General features: G+C 32.9%; 1 protein-coding gene across 5 annotated transcripts; it reads right to left on the reverse strand.

The window, feature by feature from the left end:
- Positions 1–337: 337 nt before the first annotated feature.
- On the reverse strand, positions 338–6760 carry LOC129287003 (putative pentatricopeptide repeat-containing protein At1g19290). 5 transcript variants are annotated; one of them, XM_054923128.1, is made up of 4 exons: positions 4098–6760; positions 2006–3272; positions 921–1089; positions 338–689 (listed from the first exon to the last, which is right to left on the reverse strand). In XM_054923128.1, the coding sequence occupies exon 1, from the start codon at positions 6715–6717 to the stop codon at positions 4153–4155; it is 2565 nt and encodes an 854-aa protein (XP_054779103.1). In that variant the 5' UTR covers positions 6718–6760; the 3' UTR covers positions 338–689; positions 921–1089; positions 2006–3272; positions 4098–4152. The 5 variants fall into 5 exon arrangements, with proteins under 5 accessions (XP_054779103.1, XP_054779102.1, XP_054779101.1 ...); XM_054923127.1 differs by having other exon boundaries at positions 4086–6760; XM_054923126.1 differs by having other exon boundaries at positions 338–527; positions 589–689; positions 2006–6760.
- Positions 6761–13237: the final 6477 nt, after the last annotated feature.

Here is a 13237-nt window from a genome sequence, read left to right on the forward strand (position 1 = left end):
CTACTTATGTGGTATTCCATAGTAGCGTTAATTCGAATCTTGATGCTAATATAAGAAGTTCATTGAAGAATAATTAATTATACATTTACAAAAGCTTTTTGAACCGTCAAATAATTAATGAGTCCCAGAAGGCTGAAATACAACCCAATTAAACCTTTTTTAATTTTTTTGAAAGTACAAAGCTTGGTAGATTGATACGACAACTAAAGGAAATCAGCAAGGCAAAACAATCACGGAACCCAAAAAAGAAAAAAACTATTTTTTCCTCATCCAAATTCTGTCATGCTTTTATCTTAGATATCTATATAATTATAAAACTCTCAACAAACACAAACTGTAAAACAGTATAACAGATCCTATTATCATTTATCAGTAATCTGTTTTTTCTAAAGATACAAGAATCATAGTCATAATCCATCTTTTTTCTATTTTATTTCCATTCAAACCTAATGTACCAAACATAACATTCTCTCGCAATTCCTCGTCCTGAAACAACAGCTACACGTTGCCTCTAACAACCACCCTGTCTACAATGTTGAATTTAAGTTCTATATCCGCAGAAACAGAAGTCAAAGACAAAGAATATACCTCAACTGTTGTAGATCTGAACATTATTCTCATCAAAGATTGGTGGTAGTTTTCTTGTCAAGTCCACATGCAATAGCTGCGGTGGAGGATTCTTTTATAATCTGCATAATATACAGTCTAATAAATAAGTTACAGTAATGCAATTTAGAATTTTAGACAGTAAAGGATAACAAATACTTTAAGGGGCTCGCTTGTAAACATGGTTGAGTGACTGGGATGGGTTTGGGTTGAACATTGTGACATACAGATGGAAGAAAAAAAATCAAAGATTCATACGAAATAGAAAATGAAATTTTGAATTTGAATCTTAAAGTTATAACATTGTATAATACCTATTAACTGAGAGAGAGAGAGAATTGAGTCGATAGAAAGAGATCAAGTGGGTCTCATATACACTCCCTAGCAGTGGATCATCACTTGATCTAGTAGAGGAATCCAAATTCCAAAATTCTTGATCTAGTGCACATGATGCAACACTGTAAATCCATCTGTCAAGAAGAACTGAAAGAGGGGAAAAAAAAGGCGAGATTTCATATATGCTGTGTTCTTGAGAGGTTTTACAAACAATAATTATAGCTAGCAAAGGACACAAATATTAGTAACTTCAAGGTTTCAGTTTATGTTCCAAATAGGAACAACAAAAATGGATTTTCAGAACATGACCTGTTATTTTAAAGAGAAGTGCACATATGTCATTGAATTTTCCCCACCTTCAAATCCAAGGACATCAATTAAGAAGCATGCTCATTAAAGGGGAACGACAGATATTTTCCTTGATTTGAACTGTCTTGAATATTGTGTTCTGCTTAGATTTGTTACGTGCTTTGTTGAATGGTCAATGGTAGCTATGCTTTAAAGTTGAGGTTTTAAGGAAGAATTTCCAGGAGTCATACCATTTCCTCAAGTGTTGTGCCCTTTGACCTAGTCAGATAGCTATATTAAAAAGAAAAAAAAAAGGTTTTACCATCCCATTCACCCCAACCTTCAACTTATCAGTGGTGAAATAGTTAGTTACTAGAGTCTCTAAGGCTAACGCTTTGAACTCTACTTAGATTTCTCAGTTTATCACTAAACTGGGAAACCCATCCAATCTCCCAATCTCTACTAAGACCAACAATCTAAACGCTTGAATTGACCTCTTCAAAGGATGATAGATCTGAAATATACGAGGCAGCATGAATATGAATTGAAGCATCCATCACTTATATTTTATATCAATGACAGAGGAACCTAAAGTCAAGGCACCTTCTAACAAAGATCTACAATCATGGTTTAACAAATAAAATCATCACATCGAAGCTCACGATATGCAGCAGCACATTCTTCTATCGTTCAAGAAACTCAACAATATGCATAAGCATTTTGGTTTATGGCCAAAGAATAATTAGAAATAAGTAATTCTGTTAAACATTATTACCTTCATAATGTCAACAGTTGTTAAATGCCTTCATTGGGTTGAAAGTCGTACATCTTCCAACTTAAATTGCAGAACGGTGAAGTCAAATTACAGCATAAAACATTAAAAAAAAAAAAAATGCCTCTGCTGACTGCAAGCAAGAAGAATTTGGACTGAGTCTTTACTGAATCCAAGAGCTTGACCTGCATGTAGGACAAAATTATAGCCAAATCTCTCTGAAGTTGAGGAACAGACGTTGCACACAGATGTGACAATATCAACTAAGGTGTTTATAATCTACAAACATCTCTGTAATAATGGATATGGCTTTCTTTTTGAATTGATATGGCCAAGGTCAAGACCGTGTGATTACAAACAAGTCAAAAAGAGTCTAAAAACGTAATTGATATGATTTTTACATTATAGACTTGTGTGCAGCTAATGATGCACAGTTTTTGAAAACTGAAAAGTCTAATCTACTATCTTGCCAACTTGGAGAATAGACTGGGCTCATCTTTGATGGTGACAAGAGAGACATGAAGGGTGCTGCCAAGAGAAAAAGACCAAAACAATATTCAGTCCACTAATAACAAAAATAGCCTTTGTAGCTTGGTACTGAAGTTGTGAAAGTAGACGTAGTTGCCCTTGTAAGTTTAAATGGTCCTTGACATGGAATAAAACCTCTCTGAGCCAATAGTCAAAGTTTGATCTTTTTGCCTCCCTCGTTAATTAAAATTAAGTTTCAGTCGAGGCATGGTGAGCCAGTGCATTGTCCACATTTCAAGCTCAAAGGGCTTCTGCTTGAGGGAGCACACTAGAGATATTAATGAAAACCCCTTGCGATCATCACAAATTAGCTTAAGCTGTTGAGTCAAAATGTTCGTTGACAAGTCTTGCAAAACAGCAGCAACCATGTCTTCCCAAATCTTCATGAATCTCCTCATTCTTAAATACATTCTTTTTGTACATTTATTGCTGGAACGATATGAACTATTCAAATACAACGTCTGCACTTGTTGAAAAATCATGCTTCCTACATATTTGAGCAGGCACAGATGAAATTGAGGTACCATTTTTTAAGCAGTTGCAGCAGCAGACAAATTCTGTATGGAAGTTCCAGTCATTGTTAATCTTTGATCTGTTGTTTCCTGGCAAGGAAGTGCCCTTCTTCAATTCTGTATAGTCTTCATGAAGCACTTTAACATTTTCTTCCTGATGAACATTATGATTGAGACTCCTCTGCCATTAGCGCAATGGAAGGATGGATAAAAGAACCAAATGATATAACCTGAAAATTTACCAAAACAAAAAACTATCACACTCGTTCTATAAAGAAAAAATTCCAATACTCAAGTGTATCTCCCTTCCAAATGATCAACATATCTCATTACAACTCCTAAACTTCTATCTATTGGTTACTAATCGGTATATTCTTTGATTCTTATCAATTTCAAGTAAACATCAAGACCAAAGATGGAACATAAGCCACAATGCTCTCCCACCTTAACAAGATAGTCTTTCAAGATAGATTCCCTCCTTGTCAAATTCATAATAGAAAGCAAGTAATGTTAGTTGCACAAACTTTTTCTTATCACAATTCTCACAACTAGCATGTGGCTAGATTTGTACTCAAGTTCAACTAACCTCATTTAGTAACCGTTAAGCATGAATGTTAATACTCAAATTTAGTCCCTTGTTATATTTGCACAAGTATTACTCAAGAACGACTCATAGGGTCATTGAAAATGGATCAATATAATAATTAGTGCAGAAGCATTTCTTTATTAAAACCTTAATAGACATCTTTGACCCTGTAAATGACCTCCTACAGAGACCTAGTTGAACTAGATATGAATATACCTAAGGAAACCTCAGCCCCACCTAGTCAATGTAAACATATGTATCATGAGAACAATAACCATTTAAATAATCAAGATAATGCAAACCACAATAGTGACAGTCAGAAAGATCAGACTTGTAATTGAACAAAGTTAATGAATTGAAAATTGGCTTCAGGTAATAACAATTAATTGCAAATATAATATTTTTGCTTCACATTTAGAAGTATTGTGTATCAGTGTTAGACAAGGTTATTTCAAACCCGGCAGAATACCCTGATCCAAAGCTTGAGATTATGCCAAAGTAACCCATCAAGGCGATGCATGTGATTAACAAATCCCTTCTTCAACCATCTTTTCCCTCAATTTAGTGGCTTCAGTAAAATCACCAGTTCTGCAGTACCCATTCATCATTATTTTATAAGTAACGACATTAGGAACCAACCCTTTTTGAGGAAGCTTCCAGAAAAGCCTCTGTGCTCTATCCATATTTCCTGACTTGCACAGCCCATTTATTAATGCGTTATACGTAGTAATATTTGGAACAAGACCTCTCTCCTGCATCTCATTTCTTAAGTTGAAAGCTTCATTCACATTGCCATCAACTGAGTAGGCATGAATTAAGGGACCGTATGTGAAATTATCTGGAAGAAAATCTCTCAGTAACCAAGCAGATAAAACATTTCTTGCTCCCTCAACCTTCCCAGACTTGCAAAGTCCTGCTATAGTTATGTTGTGCATGACATTATTGGGTTTGGGAAGATGATTGCTTATAAAACTTCTATCAAGAGAATCAGCAATTTTCTCGGTTTCTATACTAATGACATCAGCTTTGAGAAATTTTGTAGAGCAATTATGAACAGTAAGAAGGTCAAAATCTACCATCTTGTCCAGGAGGAAAGTCGCTTCATTGATTCTACCAAGCTTATAAAGGCTACTGACAATTTTGCTGCAGACAACCAAATTGGGAGAGAATCCCCTATTAATCATCTCAAAATATACACTGAAGGCTTTATCCAATATACCTTCGTTGCACCAACCAGCAATAAGGGTTCCATAGGTGATAAGATTAGGAGATAATCCTCTGCTCTGCATCTCAGCAAGGAGATCAATGACTTTGGTTGACCTCCTCGACTTGAAAAGTCCATTAAGAAGAGAATTATACATTTCAATGGAAGGAGAAAGTTCTTGTCTTTCCATCACATCCTTAATTTTAAAAGCTTCTATAACATTACCAATCTTACAATACCCATCACTCAGAGTCCTATATGTCATTTCATCTGGTGAACATCCAAGCTCCTTCATCCTGTCAAAAACTGCCTCTGCTTCCACCACTTTACCCATCTTACATAATCCACTGATCACTGTATTGAAACCAACTTTGCTCTTGGCAAATCCCCTTCCTAAGATGTCTTTCCATAGCATCATAGCCCTATCTGAGTCTCCCATTTCAAAGAAGCAATGAAGCAGAGTACAATAACTGACCTCATTTGGAGTTACACCCCTTTGGAGCATTGAATGCCAAAGGCACAAAGCATCATCATAAGAACCAGCACGACTTAACCCCTTCAGAATAATATTGTAAGTGACAACTGGTGGATCAATGCCTTCTCTCAACATCTCCTCATAAAGCATAAAAGCCTTGCTTATATGTCCTTCCCTGCAAAATCCGTCTAGTAATGTGTTATAGCTATAAGAATCTCGCCTTAGATTCCAATCCAGTATTTGCCTAAAGATTTCCTCAGCTTTGAAAACTTGACCGTGCTTGCAGTACCCCTTGATCAAAGAGTTGCAAATAAATATATTCATTTTCAAGCCTTTTTCTAACATCTTATCTCGGATCTTAATGGCGTCATCCATTTTGCCCATTTCACAATACCCATCCACTAGTACGCCATACACACGTTCATCCACTACAAGTAAGTCATCCTCCTCTATGTCTTGAAGCACATTCTCTGCTTCATTCATCATGGATTTGTTACAGTAACCTTTTATCAACAAGGTAAGAGAAACCACATTTCTTTGAATGCCCCTTTTAGACATCAAACTCAATACTTTTTCTGCCCCTTCTATGTCTCCCTGGTTTACATGCCCATGAATCAAACCGTTGTAAGTCACAACGTTTGGTTCAAATCCCATCTTCCTCTCCATCTCTTCCATAAAACTTAAAGCTCTCGCCACTCTGCCTTCCTCACAATAAGCATTCACCATAATTGTACACATATAAACATCAGGCACAATATTCAACCTCATAATCTGATCAAAAACGAGTAACGCCGTGCTACACTCACCATTCTTAACCAACTTACTCAACAAGCAATTGCAGGACCTCAAACTGGGGATACGACCCCACTTGCCCATATTATCGAGCACATGTAAGGCATAGTTTGTCATGCCCTTCTCCGCATACATCTTCAAAATCATATCAAAGACAGTTGGAGAAAACGAGAACTCACGATAAACCGCAACAATCTCATCCCAAACAAAATTATTCTTACAAGGACTCATCACCAGTTCGCTCAAGAACACCCTTGTCTCGTCGTACATTCGAGCTCTAGCCAGTATGTGAATAATCTTGCAGTAAGACTTGACATCGGGTCTGTAACTCTGCTGCTTGCAAGCGATTTCAAAGAATTTCAAACACGCAATGGGGTTAAGTTTGAGCCTTCGGAGAACAGAGTCCATGAGCTGATCGGAAAAGTGGAAGGACAGTTGCTGGAGAGCGTGGAAACGGTGGAGAACGAGGAGGCGACAGATTCGGTCGACCAATTCGGTCGGAGGAAGCTTGCATTCGTCCCGAAGCTTCCATTGGACAGAACGAGAGAGGTGAAAAGATTTGTGAAGGAGGAAACGAGGAAGAAGGCGACCAACATTGTCGCGCAGGATTGGAAACATGGAACAGCTTTAAGAAAATGAATAGCATGCTTTGTAACTGTGAAGTTTCATGTTTCTACCGAAAATTATTTTTTCCGAGCAGGATAGTTTCATCCTCAAATAGAATTTCAAGTGATGGGAGACCAAAGTCATGAAACAAAATTAGGTTGTTGAAAACTAACATTGGCCAATAGAATCTTCTGTTTTTTCTAATCATGATTTTGAGTTTAAATGTAGTGTAGAAAAAAAAAAAAAAGTCTACTTTTAAAATTTTTAACTGTAATTTTGAATATTATGAAGTAAATAACAAAATGGGGCTTGGATTTCTAGCATATTTTTAATTTGATAGTGATATTATAAATTATAAAATATATTCTTTTGCTAAATAAATTATTAAATATATAAAATAATTTGAATGAACAATTATTTAAAATATTAATGCTAAATTTTAAAAGAGCTCGCCTTATAATTTATGTAATTAGTAATCAATATACAATATACGAAAATTTAGGAAAAATATATTTAATCATCGTATATTTAGTGAAACATAATAGTATATTGTATCACAATTTAAATATATTTTATGCCAAAAGAAATATATATTATTAAAACTATAAAAATTTCATTTATAACCTATGAAAATTAGCTTAATTTAGAATTTTTTGTCATATCTCAAAAGTGTAGGTTCAAAATTTTGCGTAGGCCCTAAGACTACCAGGAAACCTCAGCATCAAACTTTTTTTCAATAAACTGCTTCGTGTGGACATTGGGTTAAAGTGTGCAGAAATTTTGGGCTTGGGCCTCGCCCAACATCTTGTAAACATTGGGCTAATGTGTACAGAAGTTTCGGCCTTGGGCCTCACCCAACATCTAGTAGACATTGGGCTAATGTGTACAGAAATTTTGTGTAATTAAAAAAAAATAAAGAAAAAATAACAATTAGAGGTCTCGTATGATTAAGAACATTAATGACAATTACAAACTTTAAATTATTAAAATTAAAGTAATAAAATATGATTCTTATTTTCAATAAATTATTTTTTATTGATTGATTTAAGATTCATAATATAATTTTATAAATTCCCAACTAACATTGCAAAAATTCATAAGCATCTTTTGTTGATTTCTAAAGTCACAAGTGATTAACTTGTGATTTATAACTAATTCTCAAAAATTTTTAACTGATATTATAAATAATTTCAAGCAAGGTTGTTAAACTTGTGAGTTTAAGTAAACTCATGATAGGAATGTAAACTCATATTACAAACTCGAATCGTAAACTTGTAAGAATTTATCTCTATTAACAAATATATGTTAAAATATGATTATGATTTAATTTAAATATACTAAAAATATAAATCATTAAAATTACACCCATCTACATTGATAAATTATCATATGTAAGACATAAAAATTGTAAAATAGGAAAACTTATTTTTGGTATTTTTTCTTTTTTATCAATATTAGTTTTTGCATTTTAAGTTTTTTTTCTTTGAATCAGGTCTTATAAATTCTATGAACTAAATTTTTTATAGTATATATTTAACTTGTTCAATTAAAAAAAATGAGCTTAACGAGTTTTATCAAGCTTGCATCCAATTCAAGTTTATGAATTAGTGAACACAATTTTATAAGTTAAAAATATAAAAATGATAAATTCGAAAGTAAACTCGTGAGTTTAACCAAGTTTACATCTAGTTAAACTCGTAAAGTTAACTCGAGAATTTGACAACTATGATCCCAAGTGTATTTTCTTAAATTTTTAAGTGACTTATTTGTATGTTGACAGTAAAAAGTCAAAACTCACGACTAATTATCATAAATTTTCAATTGATTTTGCAAATAATTTCAAATATCTATTGTTCTTTTTCAATTGACTATTCACATTTTTTAATTATAAGTAAAGATAATGATTTATTATTGAAACTTCAATAATTCAAGGTTTCTAATTGTCATTAATATTCTTATGAAGTCTCCAATTATTATTTTTCCAAAAAAAAAATACATTAACCCTTGAATTATAGGTTCAAAAGTGATTGAAATCCTAAACTCTTTCTTTTTTTTTAAATAATATTTCCCTTCAACTTTTAAATATAGTACTATCTAACTTTATTATTGACAAAAATTAATATCAACCGTTCATTAATTAAAAAATGATAGAGAATGGCTTTAAAAATTATAATAAAGGATCTAAAATTTACAAAGTGATACAAAAAATTACATAAAAGGATAATTCTAAACCAGGTTGTCCAATCCCTCGTCATTTTCCACCCACACACAATCTTCATTCTTCAAGAAGTAAATCTATCTCTTGTTCTTCTCTTGTTAATCAAGTTAGGGAAATATGTCCCATATGGTAGTGTAGTGTTATTAAAGTAGCCTAAGTTTGTCTCACTTCTTTTTTTTTTTTTTTGGGACAAAATTGTCTCACTCTTCAAACTTAGAATTTCTTGACAATCATAGTAAAACTCCACATATTCTCTCATTTTCAAACAAAACTAGTGGGTTAACATCTTTTTATTTTAAAAAAAATAGATAGTTAACGGATGACGAAATAAAATATGTAAAAACCATGTAATACTAGCAATATCAACTAGCAACATTGCGTCAGTCTTAAGCACTATAAATAGCTGGTAATTAATAATTGATAATTCATAATTATAAATAAAATATTTGTAAGACAAAACCATAGGCAGAAGAAAGCTTGAGGAAGACAAAATAGAACAAACTTCTTAATGAAGAAGACAGTAATCACAGAACTGAAGATTTCCTATACGAAGAATCGTATCTCTTCCTTCTTTAGTTTCTCTTCAGAGTCATTTTTAACAATAATTAAATTAAAGTTATTTTTATAATAAATTATTTTTTAAGAGTGTCATATGATATTCAACGACAATCCACTAATCTTTAGTTCTTTACAATATTTGAACTCCATAAAGAATATCAAATCCTTCATACTCAACCTCGAATGCTAGTAGATGAAATTTGTTTTTGCATTTTAAAATAATAACAAAGCTAAATAAATACACACTCTTTCAAGACGCCCAATACTTCAAAACAAATATTATTACTATAGATAAAAGCGCAAACATACATTGAAGTTCAATATATACCTTGTGTTTCACTTTATATATAAACTTTTATTTTTAGTGATAGAGATTTAGAAGTGTAAGCAGAAGGAACACATATATGCACACATATCACGTCTAATATTCCCTTTGTTAATTCTAAATTAAAGATGAAGCACATTCTTAACCAAGATTTTAATTCAAATCTTTTAAATAAAACAACTAGATTGAAAAAGTTTTCTCCCAGTCGAGTCTGAATCCTATCACAATTCAAATTAATTTATACTCAATAATAATAAATAAAGCAAATGATTTATAAATTACTGTTAGTAATAAAGAGCAACCATCCATGAAAAAAATGTTAACATCAATATATTAATTCATACAACTTAAATAAGATTAAGTAAAATAATATGCGTACATAAAGAATTTATAATTGAGTGTGACTTCTCTATTATCTCTCTTCTTTTTTATTGGAAAGGCTAGCTACAAGCTAGGGAAAGTCAAGAAATAAGAACAAGGGAATGAACTTGACCAATTGAGGTATTTCTCTACTTTGGTCTTGCAAAACAAGATTAGCACAGCCATTGGGGGCTTCGTAAAAAGGATAGAGATGATTAGGACCATCTTGAGTCAAGTGAGCCATAAAATCAACACGAGTTAATTTCACAAGGAATGTGTTGCGACTCTTAAGTTATGACATTCACTAACAAGTGTCTGTAGTTCCACAACGTTCTTGTAAAAAGGGTGATCTCTTGTTGTTCGTCTGAAAATCATATTGAGTGCTTTTACAGAATTTGAAGTCATGCATACTTTGTCAAAGTTATGTTGATTGCAAAGAATAATCCCAATTTTGATGGCACATTGCTCGGCAATAGTGATTGGCATGTTTCCCAAATTGCACGTAAAACCAACGATCCAAGTATCCACAAAGTCTCATATTAAACCACCGCAAGCAACATTGTTCTAGTGATTTTGTGACGCATTCACATCCACCCTCATTGTTCTAGTTTTTGGTACTTTCCAACAGATTTCCTGAGTCACATCAAATCTAGTATGTTTCACTTTCAAACCTTGCCTATCTCGCTCCTCCAATAGTTTCATCCTCAATTATCTTAAGTGTTGGTAGACTCACAACCTATTAAGCACCCGTAGTTTTTTAAATAGTGCAAAGATAATGAAAAAAAAATGAAAAGTGACGTGTGTTGATTATTGATTGATCTACTTATATGATCATATCAGTAAGCTCCTTAATAATTAAATTAATTAATCAATCTTTTATTATCCTTGATTTAATCAATTAAAAGACAGAGAATAACTGAAGGTTATAGGATTGTAGGTTGGGTCTCTGTTCGTTGGACTCACTTGTGTGGTTCACCTATCACAATTTACACAAAACCATAAAATCAATCTGTCTGGGTTTATTAATTAATGCAAATTCACAAATATTTATAAATATTCCAACAAAAAATAGAACAAATGAGAAAGAACAATAGTGTAAGGATTTATAATTTTTTTTTCATATAATCAAAAGTTTAAGTGAATTGAATCATCAAAGTTCAGCAGAATCAGAGCTTGCTTCTTGCCTCAAAGAACGCTTACAAAGGTAGTAATCTGGAGGCATGCCCTGACAAGTCCAGGAGATATAACTCACATAAATATAAAATATATATATATATATATATAAATCTTTTACACTTTATTATATATTATTTATTAAGCTCAACTGTATTATATTTTGTGGCTTCTTACCTCTCCAGAACCTAGTTTACTCAGTTTTTCACATCATATAACGATTCTTCCTTTAAAGGAAAAGAAAATGGTGTGGCTTAGATGGAGAGGAATAGAAAGGAGACAAGACTCTTGGTTACAAAACCTGAAAGCCAACAAAAGCACAAAACTACCACCCTGCATCAGCTTTAGCTTTTGTTTCAGTCCTATGAAACAGTAGAAAATATTATCACTAACCAGAAAGCACATTCTGATACACATACATATAAATATATATATATATATATATATACTCACACTCCACAACACCCAGGCATCATCTTTAAGTCCAAACAGTTACTTTTGTGGGCTGCTTTTTGCACCGTCACTTGCTTGCTGATTTCAACAATCGTAGTCTCCTTTCTCAAGTTTTCTTATATTCTCCTTCTGGGGTTTGATCCAAGAAAGCAATGATTCTTGAAGCTTTAATTAGTTTATTTTGTGTGTGCGTGTATGTGTATATAGGATGAAAAAACAAAAAAGATTAAATTCTTCCGCACAGGAATTCCATTGATGCTTCCCTTGAGTTGTAATAAATCTTGGCTTCTCTAACATTGTTTCAAGGCAACAGAAATCTCTAATCCTCAGAAATAATGAGTGAAACAGCTCGTTCTTGCTGGTTTTTCGTCTTCTTCTCCATCAGTCTTCTCTTTATCTGTTCAGGTAATTAATATTATCTTAGATTCATATCTCTAGCTTCAAGCATTGATTCATCAATATTATGAAGCTAGTATCATTTTTCTGAGGATTCATTTCCTTTTTTCCCCCCTTTTTGTTGAATATTTTGAGTGAATAATTTTTGTTTATTGAGAATATTGTTACTCCAATTGAATTCTGGTTATACCGTTGTCAGAGTTTTCTCTATTTTTGTATATTCAGTTTTAAGTTTTGATTAGTTTATATATGATTTATAATTTTTAAGTGATTTATTTTTCAAATTGCTTCTGTTGGGAATTTCTATTATAAACTGTAGAAAAGAGAAATCTATTTCAAGAACATGCTGGAAAAAACACTGATAAGTACATTCATTACCCAAAAAATCGGATTATGAATGTGTTAATTAAACTGAGTCCACTAAATAGGATTTGATAAGAAAAAAATTACCTTAATTTGATTCAATTATGATCACAAATTATGAATGTGTTGTGTCTCTTGTTAGAAGAAATGTGAGGAAGGGAACAGACTAGTCCTTCTTTCTTCATCACCACATCAATTTGCGCATGCTACATTTAAGCCTCAAATTTTTACTTAAACAGAAAAACAGCTGTATTTCAAGCCATAACTAGCTCCATAGTGTGATCTTGTGAGAGAATTCAATCCACATTGAGATGATATGAAAGGCACTAAACCTAATCTATTAAGTTTCAGGTAAGATAAAAGTTCAACCCAAGTTCATTCTTAATGACAATATTCTCTTTCAACTCAAGCAAGCCTTTGAAAAATTATTTGCGTTCTGTCTGCTTGCAGGTTTAGGGACAGCAAAATTATTAACAGATGACAGAACAGCAAGAAATCTTTCAAGATCTGACTTTACTCAAGGATGATGTTCCAGTAGTAAACCCTACAAACTCCAGGAACAGATAATCCATACCCTACAGTGAACCCAACAACTCCTCAAGGACCAGACACATCAGGGCAAACCCCCACATTCCTCAAACACCAGACACAACAGGGCAGACTCCACCAACAGTCCCAAACACAAA

The sequence above is a fragment of the Prosopis cineraria genome, unplaced genomic scaffold (genome assembly GCF_029017545.1).
Source record: "Prosopis cineraria cultivar Desert tree isolate PC_DT_omini unplaced genomic scaffold, ASM2901754v1 PC11, whole genome shotgun sequence".
Taxonomy (NCBI): domain Eukaryota; kingdom Viridiplantae; phylum Streptophyta; class Magnoliopsida; order Fabales; family Fabaceae; genus Prosopis; species Prosopis cineraria.